Source organism: Erinaceus europaeus, chromosome 2 (assembly GCF_950295315.1).
Source record: "Erinaceus europaeus chromosome 2, mEriEur2.1, whole genome shotgun sequence".
NCBI lineage: Eukaryota > Metazoa > Chordata > Mammalia > Eulipotyphla > Erinaceidae > Erinaceus > Erinaceus europaeus.
In genome coordinates this window covers 133,943,601-133,964,661 of record NC_080163.1, presented here as the reverse complement: position 1 = coordinate 133,964,661, position 21,061 = coordinate 133,943,601, and the positions used below count along the sequence as shown (strand labels likewise).

The window sequence follows — 21,061 nt, the reverse complement described above, 5'->3', positions numbered from 1 at the left end:
TTTATGGTACTTTCCTTGTTTTTATATGAAAATATGTCTATAGCCAATAACTAATAATGCATGGTTTTAGAATGTGCTTAATTGGAATTGATCTACATGCTTCATCCATGATATTCCTGATAGTTATATTACATTTTCATTGTTGTATAGTGTTTCAGTGAGAAGAGATAAAAGTAGCAAGGAAGGTCAGTATCATTGGTCTTGAAGGAGACATTTATGATGCATGACATTCAACTCACATTGAAACTGTAACCTTTTTAAGAGAGAGAGACTGGGAGTATGTATCGACCTGTCAATGCCCATGTTCAGCGGGGAAGCAATTACAGAAGCCAGACCTTCCACCTTCTGTACTCCATAACTGACTCTGGGTCCATACTCCCAGAGGGATAAAGAATAGGAAAGCTATCAGGGGAGGGGATAGGATCTGGAGTTCTGGTGGTAGGAGTCGTGTTGAGTTGTACCCCTCTTATCTTATGGTTTTTGTTAGTGTTTCCTTTTTATAAATAAAAATTATAATAAAAAAGAAACTTTTGGTGGTGGGAATGGTGTTTAAGTACACACCTATTGTAGTCATATAAATCACTATTAATATGAGAGGGGGGAAAATTGATTGTATGTCTAACAAAGGGACTTTTCAAAGTTAACCCAATTACCAAATAATGTGATGTTAACAATAACTATCCATTGTCTTCTTGAACCCTAAGACAGCAGGAACCTCACATTTCCACTATAGAGCCTAAACTTCCCCCAGTCCTGGGACCCTAGGGTAGGGCCCACTTTCCCATATGCTTCTTCCAATTCTTATCAAATAATATTGTATCCGCTGATTGCAACCTAATCAACACAACAAGTGCCACCCCAACATGCTTCACTTCAGACTGTGTCCAGAGACTTCAGCTGTGGAACGACAAACCCTTCAGCTTCATCACTCGGGTGAGACCTTTCCTTTCATAGTATTCTCTAATTCCATCCCAGGTGGTTCACTTCCTAACAAAGTCCCAAAACCTACATATAGGCCAGGTTCCAGGAGATAGAGCATATGTTCACAGGTATCCATAAACTAGGGCAAAATATATACCTGAAAGCAGTAGTACACTAGAGTTTGCAGTGAGTACCCCCCAACACTTCTTATCCACTATTCCAACCTTTGGGTCCATGATTCTTCAACAATTTGTTTGGCTTTGTATGTTAACTCTCTTTTCAGCCACCAGGTTCCAGATGCCATCAGGATGCCGGCCAGGTTTCCCTGGACTGAAGACTCCACCAATGCGTCCTGGAGCTCAGCTTCCCCAGAGACCCACCCTACTAGGGAAAGAGAGAGGCTGACTGGGAGTATGGATCAACCAGTCAATGCCCATGTTCAGCGGGGAAGCAATTACAGAAGCCAGACCTTCCACCTTCTGCAACCCACAAGGACCCTGAGTCCAGGCTCCCAGACGGATAGAGAATGGGAAAGCTGTTTGGGAGGGGACGGGATATAGAGATTGGGTGGCGGGAATTGTGTGGAGTTGTACCCCCCATCCTATGATTTTGTTAATATCTCCTTTCTTAAATAAAAAAAAATTAATAAAATGAAACATAAGATGATAAAAAAAAAGAAATAAGAGAACTAAGAAAAAGATCGAGAGACTGAAAACAATAGAGATATCTGGTATGAGCTCAAAAGAAGTAACATACACATTACTGGATTTCCAGAAAAAGAAAGACAGGAAGGGCTTAAAGAAAGAATAATATAGGGAGTCAGGATGTAGCACAGTAGGTTAAGCGCACATGGCGCAAAGCACAAAGACCAACATAAGGATACTGGTTCGAGCCCCTGGCTCACCTATTGATTAACACATGCCTTTAGTGTAAGTCATTAACCCAAATTAAAAAAAAAAAGACTAAATACAATTGTTGGTACATGTGTAAAATTTACATGTATTAATTAGCCTCTATGGAGAGATTCCAGTTACTCAATGTTCTCAACTCTTAACAAGTCATCTCTGGCAAAGAGACAACTCACAGGGAAGGGTATATGCCCTTATAAGGTGAACACTACTGGCAAACACTTCTAGGACTAAACACATAACTCAGTGAGATCTTATTAAATTTTCCTTTAGTTTTTCTAAATAGATTTTCTGCTTAATCTTTATTTTCAGCTAAATTTGCTGTGTTTCTTCCTGTGACACTTTGCAACTTCAGCTTCCATGCATGATTTGTATTCAAATAAATAACTATGCAAAGATTCACATCTAGAGCACTGGGGAGTGATGTGGTTTATATACATAGTACCAACCTGTGGGAGCATGGCAAATAGTGTAGTGGCTACCATAAAAAAAAAGAAACTGTAACCTTTTTTAAAAAGCTTTTTGATGTAGGTATCACAAGAACAAAGATGTAGAAAAGTATAGTCTCTGCCTTCAAAGAGCATACAAGTGAGTGGGAGAAACTGACACATAAATCAACAGTGACATTGCACTTTATACACTGAGTGATTGAATGATAGAATAATATGAAGACACACAACTCAGCCTTGGGTACTCAAGGAAGCCTCCCCCAAAATAGTGACCCTTGAAGTATTTCTTAATCAAGCTAAAAAATAAAAAGACATGGTTTGATTGTATACATATGACAAGTTGGTTAACTTTTAAGTAATTTTGTCCTTAGTAAAACAAGTTGAAATAAATAAAGTTAAAGTTAAAAAAAACAAGCATAGTAAGGAAGGTTAGTGACCAGGCATGACAAGTAGGAAAACACTTTATGAAAACACATTAAGAAACACCATATAAAAAAAAAAATTATAGGAAGAATTTGAATTGGTAAATACTTCCAAGTCCTCAAGTATGAACATAAGAGACAGATACATTGAGACTTGAGAGTAGAGAAGTGGGGAATGAGATTAAGTGGGAAGTTGGAATGATAGGTAGGATCCCATTGTGGAGGGCTGCCCTTAAGTACTGGCATCCTCAATGTAGTGGGGGGTCATTGAGGGAGTGGCCTGCTTAAAGTACAGTCTGGCAAATATAACACCATTAAACTCTTTCCCATTATTCTCAAACTGAAATTTTCTTCATTGAAAAGTTTACTTAGATGGTCTGAGGGATGGCACAGTGGATAAAGCATTGGACTTTCAAACATGAGGTCCCAAGTTCAGTCCCCAGCAGCACATGTACCAGAGTGATGTCAGATTCCTTCTCTCTCTCTTCCCATCTCATAAATAAATAAAATCTTTTTTAAAAAGTCTACTTAGAAATAGTTAAACTTGTATGCTAAGTTTATGAAGGCTTCCTAATATTTTGATCTAGATCTTAAAACCTATCTTTTATTTATCTTGATTTTCCAGTGAAATATGTAAATTCCTAATTTAATCATGAATATGACCTTTAAAAATATTACTCAAAGGGAAACTACACATACTTGACTTGGATCACCATATGGGATCTTCAAAGGCAGCCACAGTTTCTGATTTAAACATAAATGTATTACTGGATAATATCATTAATGGGTGATTTAGAGTTGACTACAGAAAAGCAGCATGGTGGAGATGGTTTCTTATCTACCCACTTCAGTTAAAGACTCAATTGCAATGAAATCTCTTCATCCTTTTTCACTCTGTACATGATAAAAGGAATACCCTAGAAAATTTTTTCCTTATTCACTCATAAATTTTTAAAAAATATTTATTTTTCCCTTTTGTTGCCCTTGTTGATTTGTTGTTGTTGATGTTGTCATTGTTAGATAGGACAGAGAGAAATGGAGAGAGAGGAAGAGAGAGGGGAAGACAGAGAGGGGGAGAAAAAGAGAGACACCTGCAGACCTGCTTCACCGCCTGTAAAGTGAACCCCCTGCAGGTGGGGAGCCGGTTGCTCGAACCGGGATCCTTATGCTGGTCCTTGCACTTTGTGCCACGTGTGCTTAACCCGCTGTGCTACCGCCCGACTCCCAACTCATAAGTTTTATTTGATAACAAATAAACACTGAAGTATAGCTCATTTTCCCCTCTCCTCCCTAGAGTTTTTTACTTTGTGCAATACTCCAAACTCAGTCAAATTCTGCTTTACATTTCCCTTTCTGTTCTTCTTTCTCACTTCTGTTTATCAGTGGGATCAACCCATATTCATCTTTTTCTTTCTGGCCCATCTCACTTAACATAATTCCTTCTAGCTCCATCCAAGATGGGTCAAAGAAGGTGGATTCATTATTCTTAATAGCTGAGTCGTATTCCATTGTGTATATATGCCACAATTTTCTCAGCCACTCACCTGTTGCTGGACACCTGGGTTGTTTCCAGGTTTGGGCAATTATGAATTGTGCTCCTGTGAACATATAGACATACACCTATCTTTTTGGATAGGTGTGTTTGACTCCTTAGGATATATCTCTAGGAGAAGAATTAATGGGTCATAAGGAAGGTCTATTTCTAGCCTTGTGAGGGTTCTCCAAACTGCTCTCCACAGGGGTTGGACCAATTTATATTCCCACCATCAGTGCATGAGGGTTCCTTTGTCACCCCAACCTCTTCAGCATTTGTTGTTGCTGTCATTTCTGATGTATGACATTTTCACAGTGGTGAGGTGGTATCACATTGTTGTCTTTATTTGAATTTCTCTGATAGCCTCTGATTTGGAATAATTTTTCATATGTCTCTTGGCCTTTTGTATCTCTTCTGTAATGAATATTCTGTTCATATTCTCTCCCCACTTTTAAGTTGGGTAATTTGCATTTTTGTTGCTAAGTTTAGTGAACTCTTTATATATTTTGGTTATTAGCCTCTTTTCTGATGTATGGCCTGTAAAGATCTTTTCCCACTCTGAGAGGAGTCTCTTTGTTTGGGTGATTGTTCTTTTGCTGTGCAGTAGCTTTTCAATTTGATGTAGTCCCATTGGTTTATTTTTGTTTTAATCTTCCTTGCAATTGGGTCTGTGTCATGCCCTTGAGATTTAGATGAGAAAGAATTCCATCAATATTTTCCTCTAATTATTTGATAGTTTCTGCTCTAATATTCAGGTCCTTGATCCATTTGGAGTTTACCTTTGTTTCTGGTGGGATATGGGGGTTCATTTTCATTCTTCTGCACATTTCAATCCAATTTTCCCAGCAGCATTTATTGAAGAGACCCTCCTTTCTCCATTTAGTAGTTTGGGCCATCTTATCAAAAATTAGATTTCCAGGGAGTCTGGCGGTAGTGCAGCAGGTTAAGCACACGTGGCACAAAGTACAAGGACCTGCGTAAGGATCCTGGTTCGAGCCCCTGGCTCCCCACCTGCAGGGGAGTCACTTCACAGGTGGTGAAGCAGGTATGCAGGTGTCTTTCTGTCCCCCTCTTTATCCTCCCCTCCTTTCTTCATTTCTCTCGGTCTTGTCCAACAACAATGACATCAATAATAACAACAATAAAACAAGGGCAAAAGGAAATAAATAAATAAATATCAAAAAATTAACTAAAAAAATTAGACGTCCATTACACTAGAAACTTTTTTTTTTTTTAGTTATTGTTGTCGTCGTTGTTGGATAGGACAGAGAGAAATGGAGAGAGGAGGGGAAGACAGAGAGGGAGAGAGAAATATAGACACCTGTATACCTGCTACCTGCTTCACTGCCTGTGAAGTGATTCCCCTGCAGGTAGGGAGTCAAGGACTCAAACCGGGATGTTTACGCAGGTCCTTGTGCATTGCGCCACCTGCCCTTAATCCGCTGCACTACAGCCCGACTCCCTGCACTAGAAATGTTAGCACAATTTAGGACTATTACTTTTTATCCTAAATGAATTGAAGAATAGGTTTAAGGGAGTCGGGCGGTAGCATAGCGGGTTAAGTGCACATGGTGCAAAGCAAAAGGACCGGCGTAAGGATCTCAATTTGAGCCCCCCGTGTCCCCACCTGCAGGGGAGTCTTTTCACAGGTGGTGAAGCAGGTATGCAGGTGTCTATCTTTCTCTCCCCCTCCTCTCTCCATTTCTCTCTGTCTTTATCTAACAATAACAACATCAATAACAACAACAACAATAATAAACAAAGCAAAAGGGAAAATAAATAAAAATAAAAAATAAAAAAGAATAGATTTAAGAGAGAATGCTAAATCACATAAATATTATATGGTTTACTTATATCCATTCTGGGTTTTGAGATTGTTTTAAACTGCTGATTCTTTACCCATTTGTTTGTGTGTATCATTTTGTGTGGATGGGTTTCTATGAGAAGTTCCTCACTGATTTCCCTTGCTTTATAAATCTTTATAAATCTCTCTTCCTTGTTTTGCATTTGTGAAGCTTGTCCCATGCAGATGAGGACCAGGGGCTTTAACCTGGGTCCTTGCACATATAATGTGTGCATTTAATCAGGTACACCACCACTGCCTGGCTCCATTTCAGCTTTTTCATGTTTGAAACCAAAACACTCATCATAAATAAATAAAGAAACTTAAATAATAAAGAAACTGCTTTATTTAAGTTTTTTTTCAATATCTTGCTCTTTTGATAAAGGATTTGCCCTTAGAGCTTATTAGTTCTTTGTGATTTCCCTCATGCTGTCATTTACCAAGACTAGAAAAAGTCCTGATTGGAATATCTTGTGGAAAGGTAGTAAAATGTAAACCTAAGATTTAGATTAGTTTTTTCCAACTTTGGGATGAGGGAGATGTCTAGCTATAAATAAAACACTCCCTTGAACTAATAACCTTCCCAAAAAAGCAGTGACTCACTATTTTATTACAACATGTTCTTAATCTCTCTCTCTCTCTCTCTCTCTCTCTTTCTCTCTCTCTCTCTGTCTTAAGGAAAGCAGTCAAGGTAACAGATGGGGAATGCACTAAGTCTGACAGTTATAAATAGTTTTGTAGTTTACTCCACAATATTTTTTGCAATTCTCTTCCTTTGCCATTCTAAAAGTTGGAACTCTATCAAAATACTTTACATTCATTGCCAGTAGATCAGAACTCTAAACTAATGGAGAATGCCTGCCTATCTGAACTCTGAAAATTTTACAAAGAATATTGACTTTGCATATACTATTTCCATTAACATCTACTTATTAAATGAACTTCTTTTCCAGGCATCAGGTGAACTGGAGAAACCTCTTAGATAAAACCAGTATCCCAAATATTGCTAAAATCATTCTTTTTTTTTTTTTTAATTTAAGAAAGGAGACATTAACAAAACCGTAGGATAGGAGGGGTACAACTCCACAAAATTCCCGCCACCTAATCTCCATATCCCATCCCCTCCCCTGATAGCTTTCCCATTCTCTATCCTTCTGGGAGCCTGGACTCAGGGTCCTTGTGGGTTGCAGAAGGTGGAAGGTCTGGCTTCTGTAATTGCTTCCCCGCTGAACATGGGCATTGACTGGTTGATTCATACTCCCAGTCTGCCTCTCTCTTTCCCTAGTAGGATGTATCTCTGGGGAAGCTGAGCTCCAGGACACATTGGTGGGGTATTCAGTCCAGGGAAGCCTGGCTGGCATCCTGATGGCATCTGGAACCTGGTGGCTGAAAAGAGAGTTAACATACAAAGCCAAACAAATTGTTGAAGAATCATGGACCCAAAGGTTGGAATAGTGGATAAGAAGTGTTGGGGGGTACTCACTGCAAACTCTAGTGTACTTCTGCTTTCAGGTATATATTTTGCCCTAGTTTGTGGATACGTGTGAACATATGATCCATCTCCTGGAACCTGGTCTATCTAGGTTTTGGGACTTTGTTAGGAAGTGAATCACCTGGGATGGAATTAGAGAATACTATGAAAGGAAAGGTCTCTCCCGAGTAATGAAGCTGAAGGGTTGTCATTCCACACCTGAAGTCTCTGGACACAGTCTGAGCTGAAGCATGTTGAGGCACTCATTGCATTGATTAGGTTGCGACTGGCAGATGCAATATTATTTGATATGGATTGGGAGAAGCATGCAGGAAAGTGGGCCCTACCCTAAGGTTCCAAGACTGGGGGAAATATAGGCTCTATAGTGGAAATGTAAGGTTCCTGCTGTCGTAGGGTTCAAGAAGACAATGGATAGTTATTGTTATCATCACATTATTTGGTAATTGGGTTAACTTTGAAAAGTCCTTTTGTTAGGGTTTGCTGTATAATACCCAGTATCTTGTATACAGCTATGCCACCGGTTGCTTCTGATCTACCTGGTCTAGGCTTTTGAGAGAGTCCGCATATCAAAGACTCAGCCTATGTATTAAAAAGATTCAGTCTGTTTTAAAAAGTTCGAGACATACAATCAATTTTCCCCCTCATATTAATTAAATAGTGATTTATATGACTACACTTTACTAGGAGTGTACATAAACACCATTCCCACCACCAAAAGACTGTATCCCATCCCACCCACCCACCCCCACTCCCCACCTGGCCCAGGAACCCACATGTCCATCCTTCCCCTCACCACAGGGTTTTGACTTTGGTGCCCTACTTTCAATTTGGTCAGATCCTGCTTTTAGTTTCCCTTTCTGATCTTCTTTCTTAACTTCTGTTGATGAGTAGGATCATCCCATACTCATCTTTATCTTTCTGACTTAGCTCACTTAACATAATTCCTTCTAGCTCTGTCCAAGATGGGTCAGAGAAGGTGGGTTCATTGTTCTTAACAGCTGCATAGTATTCCATTGTGTATATATACCACAGCTTTCTCAGCCACTCATCTGTTGTTGGGCACCCGGGTGGCTTCCAGGTTTTAGCTGTTATGAATTGTGCTGCTATGAACATAGGAGTACACATATATCTTTTTGATTGGGCATTATGGAATCCTTGGGGTATATCCCCAGGAGAGGAATTACTGGGTCATATAGAAGGTCCATGTCTAGCCTTGTGAGAGTTCTCCAGACTGCTCTCCACAAAGGCTGGACCAATTTACATTCCTAAGAGCAGTGAAAAAGGGTTCCTCTGTCCCCACAGCCTCTCCAGCATTTGTTGCTGCTGCCCTTTTTGACATATGCCATTCTCACAGGAGTGAGGTGTTATCTCAATATTGTCTTTATTTGCATTTCTCTGACAATCAGCGACTTGGAGCAGTTTTTCATATGTTTGTTAGACTTTTGGATCTCCTCTGAAGTAAATGTTTTGTTCATAACCTCTTCCCATTTTTGAATGGGGTCATTTGCTTTTTTGGTGCTAAGTTTGCTGAGCTCTTTGTATATTTTGGTGATTAGTCTCTTGTCTGATGTATGGCATGTAAAGATCTTCTCCCATTCTTTGAGGGGTTTCTTTATTTGTTTAATAGTTTCTTTGGATGTGCAGAAGCTTTTCAATTTGATGTAGTCCCATTAGTTTGTTGTTACTTTAGTCTTCCTTGCAATTGGGTTTGATTCATCAAAGATGTCCTTGAGGTTTAGGTGGGAAAGTGCTTTACCAATGTTTTCCTCTAAGTATTTGATTGTTTCTGGTCTAACATCCAGGTCTTTGATCCATTTGGAGTTTATTTTTGTTTCTGGTGAGATAAAGCGGTTCAATTTCATTCTTCTGCATGTTTCAAACCAGTTTTCCCAGCACCATTTATTGAAGAGAGTCTTCTTCTTCCATTTAATACTTTGGGCACCCTTATCAAAGATTAGATGTCCATAGGTATGGGGGTTTAGATCTGGGCTTTCAATTCTGTTCCACTGGTCTGTGTGCCTATTTTTGTTTCAGTACCAGGCTGTTTTGATGATGATGGTCTTATAATATAATTTGAGATCTGGGAGTGTGATGCCTCCATTTCTGTTTCTTTTCCTCAAGACAGTTTTGGCAATTCTAGGTGTTTTCTGGTTCCAGATAAATGATTGTATTTTTTTGTTCTATTCTCTTAAAGAAGCTTGGTGGAACTTCGATGGTTATTGCATTAAATTTGTATATGACTCTGGGGAGAATATTCATTTTGATGATATTTATTCTTCCAATCCATGAGCATGGGATGTCTTTCCATTTCTTGGTATCAGTTTCTATTTCCTTGAGTAGCGACTCATAGTTTTCAGTATACAAGTCTTTCACTTCTTGGTCAACTTTATTCCTAGGTATTTGATTAATTTTGCTGAAACAGTGAATGAGAGTGATTTCTGGATGTCTTCTTCAGATTTAGTGTTTGCATAAAGAAATGCCACTGATTTTTGTACATTGATTTTGTAGCCTGATACCTTGCTATATTGCCTAATAACTTCCAGTAGTTTTCTGCTGGATTCTTTAGGTTTTTCTATGTATACTATCATATCATCTGCAAATAGTGAGAGCTTGGCTTTCTCCCTTCCAATCTGTATTCCTTTGATTTCTTTCTCTTGCCTGATTGCTATGGCAAGAACTTCCACTACTATTTTGAAGAGTAACGGTGACAGTGGACAGCCCTGTCTAGTCCCCTATCTGAGGGGGAATGCTTTCAGCTTCTGTCCATTGAGTATGATGTTGGCTGTAGGTTTGCTATATATGGATTCCACTATCTTGAGGAATTTCCCATCTATTCCCATTTTTTGTAGAGTTTTGAGCATGAATGGGTGTTGGATTTTGTCAAAGGCTTTCTCTGCATCTATTGAGATAATCATGTTGTTTTTGGCTTTGCTTTTATTGATGTGGTGAATGACATTGATTGACTTACAGATGTTGAACCACCTTGCATTCCTGGGATACATCCCACTTGGTCGTGATGAACAATTTTTTTGATATGTTGCTGTATCCTGTTGGCCAAGATCTTGTTTAATATTTTGGCATCTATGTTCATCAGAGATATTGGTCTGTAGTTTTCCTTTTTTGTTGTGTCCCTATCTGCTTTTGGTATCAGGGTGATGTTGGCTTCATAGAAGGTGTAAGGGAGTGTTCCTGTTTCTTCAATCTTATGGAAAAGCTTTAGAAGTATGGGGGTCTGTTTCCTGAAGATTTTGTAGAATTCATTTGTGAAGCCATCTGGTCCAGGATTTTTTAATTTAATTTTATTTATTTATTCCCTTTTGTTGCCCTTTTTGTTTTATTGTTGTAGTTATTATTGTTGTTGTTGTTGTTGGATAGAACAGAGAGAAATGGAAAGAGGGAGGGGAAGACAGAGAGGAGGAGAGAAAGATAGACACCTGCAGACCTGCTTCACCGCCTGTGAAGCAACTCCCCTGCAGGTGGGGAGCCGGGGTTCGAACCGGGATCCTTATGCCGGTCCTTGTGCTTTGTGCCACCTGTGCTTAGCCCGCTGCACTACAGCCCAACTCCCTTGGTCCAGGATTTTTGTTGTGGGGGAGATTCTTAATAATGGTTTAGATTTCTTTGTCTGTGATTGGTGCGTTTAGATTTGTTGTTATTCTTGGTTCAGTTTTGGAAGGGCATATGTTTCTAGGAATTCTTCCATTTCTTCCAGATTTTCTAGCTTGGCGGCATATAGTTCTTCATAGAAGTTTTGCATGGTTTTCTGGATTTCTGTGGTGTCAGTTGTAATAGCTCCTCTATCATTTACAATTCTATTGATTTGAGTCTTCTCCCTTTTTTGTTTAGTGAGTCTGGCTATGGGTTTCTCAATTTTGTTTAATCTTTCAAAGAACCAACATTTGGATTCATTGATCTTTTGTATGGTTCTCTTATTTTCGATGTTGTTTATTTCTGCTCTAATTTTAGTGATTTCTGTCCTTCTGGTTGCTTTAGGGATCCTTTGTTCCTCTCCCTCTAAGTCCTTGAGGTGTGCAGTAAGGTCGTTTATTTAAGCTTTTTCTTGTTGTTTAATATGTGATTGTATGGCTATGAGTTTCCCTCTCAATACTGTTTTAGCTGTGTCCCAAATATTTTGATAGGTTGTGTCTTCATTTTCATTAGTTTCCAGGAACATTTGAATTTCTTGCTTGAATGACTCTCTGACCCAGTGGTTCTTAAGCAGTATGTTGTTTAGTTTCCAAATTCTGTGTCTTTTAATATAAATTTTCTGTCGGTTGTTAAATGTTAGCTTTACTCCACTGTGGTCTGAGAAGATACTTGGGGTGATTTCAATGCCCTTGAATTTATTGATACTTTCTTTGTGGCCTAACATGTGGTCTATCCTTGAGTATGTGTTGTGTGGATTTGAGAAGAATGTGTATTCCAGTTTTTTGGGGTGAAGAACTCTGAAAATGTCCAGGAGGTCTAGTCTGACCATCTCTTCATTTAATTCTCTTGTTTCTTTGTTGGTTCTCTGCTTTGTTGATCTAAGTGTGAGAGTGGGGTGTTAAAGTCTCCCAATATTATTGTATTACTATTGATGTATTTTTGAAATTCTTTCAGTAGGTGCTTGACGTATTTAGATGGTCCCTCATTGGGTGCATAAATGTTAATAATTGTTACGTTTTCTTGGCTAATTGATCCTCTAATCATTATGTAATGTCCTTGCCTATCTTTTATTACTTTATTTACTTTAAAATCTATTGTGTCAGAGATGAGAATGGCTGTTCCTGCCTTTTTTTGTAGTCCATTAGCCTGTATGATAGTTTTCCATCCTTTCACTTTAAGTCCATGTTTATCTTGTTGTGTCAGATGGGATTCTTGCAAGCAACATATGGTTGGGTTATGTTTTCTGATCCATCCCCCAACTCTGTGCCTTTTGATGGGTGAGTTTAAGCCATTGACATTTATTGATATTATGGATTTAACGTATTGTAGTGCCATTGTTCAACAGATTTTTATTTGCTCTGATATATTGCAAGTATTATAGGTATGTTCTTGTTTATAAGAGGTCTTTTAGAACCTCTTTCAGGGCCAGTTTGGTGATGGTTGCCTCCTTTAACTGTTGTTTGTCTAAGAAAGTTTTGATCCCTCCATCTGGTGTGAATGAAAGTCTAGCAGGATATATTATCCTTGGTTGAAACCCTTATTCATCAGGGCTCGATAGATATCTTGCCATTCTCTTCTGGCTTTTAGAGTTTGAGTGGAGAAGTCTGCTGATAGTCTTATGGGTTTTCTCCTTTATTTGACTTTTTGTTTCTCTCTTGCAGCCTTTAGGATCCTTTCTTTATTTTTACTTCTTTTCATTGTGACTATGATGTGTCTTAGTGTCTTCAGGCCAGGGTTGATTCTGTTTGGGACTCTCTGGGCCTCTTGAATCTTAATGTCCTTTTAGTTGTTCAGGTTTGGGAAGTTTTCTTCTATAATTTCCTCTAGAGTGTTTCCTTCCCATTCCTCTCTTTCTTCCTCTGGCAGGCCAGTTATATGAATGTTACTTCTTTTTAGATCATCCCATATGTCTCTGCTTTGTTTTCCGTGTCTCTCAAGCTCTTTTTGAGCTATTTCACCTCTTTCTTAGTTTTCTCTAGCTCATCTTCTGTCTGGCTAATTCTGTTTTCTGCTTCTGTTAGTCTGCTTTCCCTTCCCTCAGCTGCTTGCTTCATTTCAGCTATTTCAGCTTTCAGTTCTCTAATTGCCTCAAGGTAATTAGTATTTTCCTTGAGGATCTCATCTGTTGTTTCCCTAATACTGCCATCCCTTTCCTCCAAAGTTTTTTTCATTTCTATGATTAATAAGTTTATTATTGCTTGCATACTTTCCTTATCTATGGTTACTTCTGGCTGATTTGTGGTTTCTTCTGGGCTCATGTCTTCATTCATTGTAGTAGCAGTTTTATTGGCTCTTGATCTAACCATTATTTTTATTAATGTGTTCTTTATTTTTATGTTCTGTTGTTCCTCAGTTGTTGTGTTTTGAATACAAGCCATGCTATACTAAATATCTTTATGACAAATGCTATCACCAAACTCAGAAATTACAATAGCAACTGAAGCAAGGATTGAAGCAGTTTAACCAATACCAGTTAGCCAAACAATGTCTCCAGTCTGAGAAAAAATATCAACCAAATCCAATTGAAGAAGAAAGAGAAAGGAAAAAAGGGATAGCAAGAATAGACAATTATGCAAATCTACTATCCACTGTATATTCTAGGTGTAGCATGAGGAGAAAGGGAAGTACAGCAGAGATACACACAGAGTCCACTCTGTCTCAGATTTCTTCCCCAAAATAATTCACAAAGGAGTATTAGTGAATTCAGAAAGCTGAAGAAGGAAGAAGAAAGAAAGGAAGACAAGAATGAGAAAAAGAAAAAAACATGAGAGAGAAAAAAAAGAAGAAAAAGAACAGTAATAAAAAAGCAGTGAAAGGAAAGAGTTTTTTATTTATTTATTTTATTTATTTATTATTATTTTTCTCAATTAGCTAGGAGGAGGGAGGAAGGGAAGAGTGGGTAGCAGAGGTAGGAAGAGTTAAACAAGTTCCTCTCACAATGGATAAGACACCCAGTCGCCTAGCAATAGAAAATACACTAAGAGTTAATTCTGGTCAACCTGAAGGAGGAGGGGAAAGGGATATGCATGTATATAATATTAATAATAAAATAGAACAGAGTAAAAAACCTGTCCTGTCTTCAGCTTGGATGGCTCAGCTGATTGTTAAGAAAATAAAACAAACAAATAAAAAAAAAGAAAAACAAAGAAAAAAACACCTCAGGTCAGTCTTTCCCTGGCAGAGTGAGGCTCTGTTTGGTCAGGTATTTGTAGCTCCAATTGACCACTTAGACAGAAAGAAAAAGGGCCAAGGGTTTCAGAATGGAACAGGATTGAAATGACACCCCTGGTGAGCCAGGAATCTTGGTAAAGAAAGAAGCTCAGCAGGGGAGCCTGCTAGGAGCAGCTCTCTGGCCTCCAGGGTCTGGTTATGGGGGGGCAGAAGTGCACCTCATAATAAAAAATTTTTCCTTTCTTTTTTCTCTATTTTCTAACCCACACTGAGCTATAGTCACCTCCTTGGTGTCACAGCTAGGACCCCTTATTCACTGTCCTGCTGAAGGCAAAAAATCCTACCATTTCCAGCAGATGTTGTTGGAGCTCAAGCCAGTAGCTGCTTCCCAGTCATCATCTTGGCTCCACCCCCTGCTAAAATCAAATATATTTTTTAATCATAAGACATTATAATAATGATAATAAATTAGAAATATGGCTTGAGTAGTCAAGATATTTTTTTATTTTTTATTTATAGAATGGAAATATTGACAAAACTATAGGATAAGAGGGGTACATTTCCACACACTGCCTGCCACCAGAACTCCATATCCAATTCCCTCCCTTGATAGCTTCCTTATTCTTTATCCCTCTGAGAGTATAGACCCAGGATCATTGTGGGGTGAAGAAAGTGGAAGGTCTGGCTTCTGTAATTACTTCTCCATTGGACATGGGCATTGGCAGGTCAACCCATATTCTCAGTTTGTCTCTCTCCTTCCCTAGTCAGGCAGGGATCTGAGGAGGCATGACTCTAAGACACATGGTAGGGTTATCTGCCTAGGGAAGTCAGGTTGGCATCATAGTAGCATCTGGAACATGGTGGCTGAAAAAGAGTTAAGATAGAAAGCAGAGCAAATTGTTGACTAATCATGAACCTAAAGGCAAGAATATTGCAGATGAAAATTTGAGGTGTCTGTTTTGGAAAAAGCTAGGTCTATTTTAGGTATATTCCAAGGAGCCTATGACTTACTAGTTTTTCATCTGTGCCTGATGTCTAATATGCAGGTGGACCCAGGTTATTGTCTGGGGAGATGGTGTCATAGTTGGAAAAAGGACTAGAAAGCTGGACCAGAGAAGAGAGTAGCTCCCAAATATGGTAAAAGTATATAAGTATTGTTAACTGTAAACCCCATTGATTTGATCTGGGGCCCATGTATGCAATACAAAATGTTATACCTAAAAATATATTTAAAGCATTTTTGAATATTTAAATGTTACACCCACAGAAAATATATCAAAAAACTTGAAATTTAAATGGTATAAATTTGAGGAAGGCATATAATGCTGTCCAAGATTTTCAAAAGTGCTAATAATTCTTCTATCTCGGGGAGTATATACAGAGATATTAAATACTGCTGGTGATAGTGTACAAACTATATTAGTCATTCTAGAGGGCAATATGAAAATAGATTTCAAAATATCAAATGTATACCCTTTTACAACCCTTCTACACTGTCAATTCTATTTCCTATAATGGTAGGCTAGCTGATTTGGATTGAATAGTCTCTCCTTCTAAGAATAACTAGAAAAGCAAGGCAAAAATACTTTTAAAGCTATTTTTAATGGCAAAAGATAAATACCACATAGTGGAGAATTGTGAAGCCACTGCCTAAGATGGGAAGCAAGACAGACTCTGGGAGCCTTTTTATTCCTATAAACATTCCCATTTAGGTAGATACTGTAGAAAAACTGAAAACCCATATAAGGTTAAGGAAGAATGCATAGTAGTTCATGGGATACTCAAGAAAAGAAAAACTTTAGTAATCCCCCAGAGTGAGAATGAAGTCAAGTGAAGTGAAAACTGGAAGTAGACCAGTCTTCATAAGAACAAAAACTCAGTTTTGAATCATTTTTCAGTTATCAGTTTGATTAAGGTATTTCTCTACAAGGGTCATAGGAGACAATTTATGCCTAATGCTCTAAAATATTTTGTTTTATGTATGAGAAATCCGCTTCTGACATTTATACTTATGATAGTATTAGCTGCACACTTTTCTTGGGAAAATTGAGACAACAGTCACTCAAATAACTTACTTTAGGATTAATTCTCTCTCCAAATCTTAGCTGAGCATTCTTAGGTTAGGTTACCTGCAAATGCAAATGTCCCCTTTGCACCAGAACGAAACTGGAAACCAAGCATTTGAGAAGGTCATAAAATCTGATAGAACACCAAGATTAACTCCACAGGGAGCCAGAAAATAGAATTATCTGACAATTTTTTTAATATTCTTACTTAAGGCAAGATTGGGCAGAAGCCTTGGAAATTATGAAAAAAAAAGCTAAGGAATTCTAGAACAAAAAAGTTATAATGATAAATTGAGAACTTAAATGATATTTTAGTAAAATAATAGTTAAAGTTAGAGATAAGATTTTATAAACTGGAGATTAGGTATATCAAAATATAATATCAACATTTAAGTCTGTAGAGATAAAAATGTAGAAAAGTTTATAGTGTCAAATGAAAGATAGCAAATAGTCAGACCAAACTAGCTACTTGACAATTTATTTAGAAGAAGCAAGAAAATGAAGCATAAGCAATATTTGAAGACTCAATAGCTGAAAAATCTTCCAAAAACCAATGAGAAGAATTCCCATGTAAATTCAAATATTGCTATAAACCCCAAGAAGAGCAAATGCAACTACACCTGAACACTTGATAGTAAAACTGCTACAAACCATGGGCAAGAAGCAATTGTCAAAGCAGCCAGAGGAAAAGACATGCTATTTCAAGTGAGCAATAAGAATATGAACTGACTTCTCAACAGAAACAAAAAGGCAAGAAAGAACAGAATGACATATAGGAAAACTACACATCATATACATGTCCAGGATGTTCACTGGATATGACTTATTTTAGTGAAATGTAAAAAAACAACATATGCCCAACAAAAAAGATTAGTTAAAATATATAATTTACCTATGTGACAGTCTGTAAAAATGATCCAAATTGGTAGGTGAAAAAAAAGGTTATGAAATAATATATAACATATCCATTAATTTCACATTGATAGTTCTTAATGTGATACAGTATAAGAGGATAAGCAACAAAATGCTAACAGTGATTAGTCTATTTTAGGTATGTTCGTAAGGGCCTGTGACTTGAGTAATTTTTGCTGGAGCTTGATAGCTAACATGGAGGTAGACTAAAAATATTGTCTGGGAAGATAAAGTCAGAGTTAAGGGTAGGAATAGAAAACTGTACTAGGGCAAAGAGTAGAGTAGCTCCCAAACTTGGAGATATATAAACGCAGTTAACTGTTTAAGACATCAGTCTGACCCAGGGCCTATGTACGCATAATCTTTGCATAATCTTTTTGGATGGGTGTGTTTGACTCTTAGTATATATCCCCAGGAGAGGAATTGCTGGGTCATAATGTATGTAGGTCCATTTCTAGCCATGTGAGAGTTCTCCAGACTGCTCTATGAGAGAATTTCTATGTCCTCTATAATATCTCTATGGTGATCATGTAGACATATATCCATTTAAAAAGAAAAAGGAAGAAAAACTAGTCAGTATTTTAAATACGTGTTCTCTACACTGGGTCCACTTTGGTCATGTAATAGTGACTGCTGTTTGTTGAATTTCATTACCTCTCAAAAAAAAAAAAAAGCTTCTTTGATGATCAGGTTAGATTCAGATCCCTGCTTTTTCTGGGCCTTTCTAAACCTGGGGAGGATCAGTGACAACAGTGTTCCTTGGAGCCCTGTGATGACTTAAAACAATTGTTTTCCTTAAAAAAATAAAACTTAAGAACACTGGAGAGACTGGGTTAACATTTCTTTTTGCTTTTTTGTTTTGTTTTGCTTGTTTTTTCTTCTAAAATATCAACCTAAGTTGCTAAGTAAGCTGTTCCCTGAAGATAAGACACTAGCAGAAATTAAAATTTCTGTTTCCTAGATAAGCCAAATCTTCAGCACAAATTGCAGCTTCCTCTGTCCTGTGTAGAGACTTTGTACAGTTAATTTGATTGCTTACATAGGTAACATGTTCTAAGTATTCAGAACTAATAAAGCATTATCAGGGTAATAAAGTTTGATTTTTTTTTTTTTTTTTTTTTTTAGGCCGAGAGTCCCGTCTACCCCTCCGAATCAAAGGAGAAGGAATGGGACCAAAGATTCAGTTCAATTTTGAATTGCTGGATATTGGGAAAGTTTTTATTGGTTCTTTCCACTGTTATGAGGTAAGAATTGCTCATTAAAACTTAAGTAGTAATGAACTGGTGTGTGTGTGTGTGTGTGTGTGTGTGTGTGTTTATTTGGGCTGGGAAAACCAGACTAAATACAAAGAATAGAGAGGTAGAGTTTGTACAATCACAACTATTTAACATTAAGTTCTTCTACTTATCCATATTTATCTGGCTCTTCTTTTTCTCCTACCCTTGTTAAAAGGAGCAAATATTTTTCTATCCTGATCAGCCCCCTCTCACTTTATTAAAAGCTAAAAAGCATAAGTACTATAATTTAATTGGCCATATCTTCATAATTTTAAAGATTGCAAAGGGGAAAGCCATAAATACATCTCCCCATCTGTTTAATACTTGTTCTCTGAAAACATAAATTCTATAAACCAGAGGGTAGTGAACCTTTTACATTTTCTAGAATATCCTTATGAGGATAGCTGTTTTCACAGAATTTTCTTTGAATGTACTTGTCTCCAATCCATAATTTAAAAACCAATTACTGTGGTTTCTGTAAGAGACATCATTGCTTTGTCTTTCAAATTAAATAGAAAATGAATCCAGTTATGAGAACAGTTTAAATTTTGCTCTTTGCTTTAACATGAGTAGAATGGAAGGGCTCATGCTAAGCAAAATAAGACAAAAGGAGGACAACTGTCTGGGGATCTCATTTATATATGGAATATGAAGGAACCAATAATGGGGACAAAATCAACTGACAATAAATCTTTAGATATCAAAGAAAAATAATTAAAAAATAAAATACAGTGATTCCTTTACAAGATGTAGACATAAATCTCTCGAGATAAACTATAACAATTGAAACCTTATTTTAGACAGAAGCATAGATTGGAAATAATTATATTTCTTTAGACATAGTAATGGAATCAGTTATTTAGTAGGTGGCAGATAGGTTTCAGGTTTAATGCTTTAATGTGTATGTATCTAATCCCTACAAAGCTGTCAAAGGTAGATTTTAGTGTAACCATTTTTAATATTGATTATCTAATGAGAGAAATATAAATAGATAGGTGATACATACACACATACATACATAGGCTGACCCATCAGAGCACTGTTCAGCTCTGGCTTATGTTGGTACTGGAGATTGAACCTGGGACCTCAGATCCTCAGGCATGAAAGTCTTTCGTATAAACATTATGCTACTTCCCCATCCCTAGTGTAACCATTTTATGAATGAAGAATATGAGAAATATGCTCATTAATATAATCAACAACTTTGTTGTTAATGTATTAATATTTTGAGCAAATGCATATCCCATGGAGGAGGCATACTGACTATTACCATTTTAAACCTGAGAAAGCTGGGGTTTAGACAAGCTTTACTAGTAAAGGTAATGCTGAATTTCATAACATTTCCTTAAGTCTTATCTCCAACATGAGGCCTGCTTTGTTTCCTTCTTATAGTCCTAAACATGGTTGCTAACCCACAGATGGCTCTCCTCAGTAGACTTGGGTACCAGCCTCTTTCCTTCTTACGGCTCTGCCCCCACCTAATGTGTGCTCCTCAGCATGGCAGTCTCACACCTGCCACACTGCCAGAAGGAAAAAAGCATGAGTAGATGCACAGGAGAGATTTTTATGGCAGGTGGCACTGTAGATATCAAGTATCACTCTTGTTCACATTCCATTAGCTATTTGTAAATGGCTAGTGTGCCTGAGAAATGTGGTCTAGTTGTCTGCACAGGAAAGGAAGGATCTGGGCTTTGTGAACAGCAAACCCAACTCTGCCACATTTGCTAAATAAGTAATTAAGCAAGGTCACAGAGTTTGTGACTGTTAGTAAGCACTGAATTACTGGGGAACTCTGTAGTATGGGAAGAGAAGACCCTTTGCTGGCCTTTCAGTACTTCAGTGTCTCACCACTGACAAAGTCAGCCCCTGGCTCTCTCTATCCAACCTATCCTGGCACAGGAAAGCTAAACTCCCACAGTGCAGTTTGACCCCACATTAATAAGAGTAACTATGGAAGAAATGGGCCAATGTGAATGATATATAGAACTGTTAATGTTACAATGAAATGGAATATACATAAGAGCACAATTTAAATGAAAGGGTTACATGGTTGCCATTTAATGAAAAGTGGTCAACGACTGTGTCACATTGTCTCATATTGCACTTTGAAAATAAAAAGATCTTTAAGAAAGACAAAAACAGCATAACTCATTAAATTGATATCCTGTCTGTAGTTTATCAGTGTGAGTTTCCCTTATACCCTATAAGATATGTATTAAAAGCTGCTATATCATAAGAGGACCTTTATTTCTGATACTGAATGGCTAGGTCTTCCCTGAATGTGATTATATTTTCCAAATTTAACAGAAATGAACTTTAAGCTACAAGCTCCCACCCTCCAGATTTGAACAGTAAAGCAAACCCCATCCAGCTAAACAGTGGCAAATGAGGCAAATGTCCATCAATTGGGACAGTTTT

General features: G+C 37.6%; 1 protein-coding gene across 1 annotated transcript in view; it reads left to right on the top strand.

Annotated features, from left to right (window-relative positions):
• Positions 1-21,061, top strand: part of HYDIN (HYDIN axonemal central pair apparatus protein) — a 477,232-nt gene that overhangs the window by 151,974 nt on the left and 304,197 nt on the right. The window contains exon 11 of the mRNA XM_060172033.1: positions 18,492-18,619. Within this exon, the coding sequence (XP_060028016.1) occupies positions 18,492-18,619 (128 nt within the window). The remainder of the gene's footprint in view (positions 1-18,491; positions 18,620-21,061) is intronic.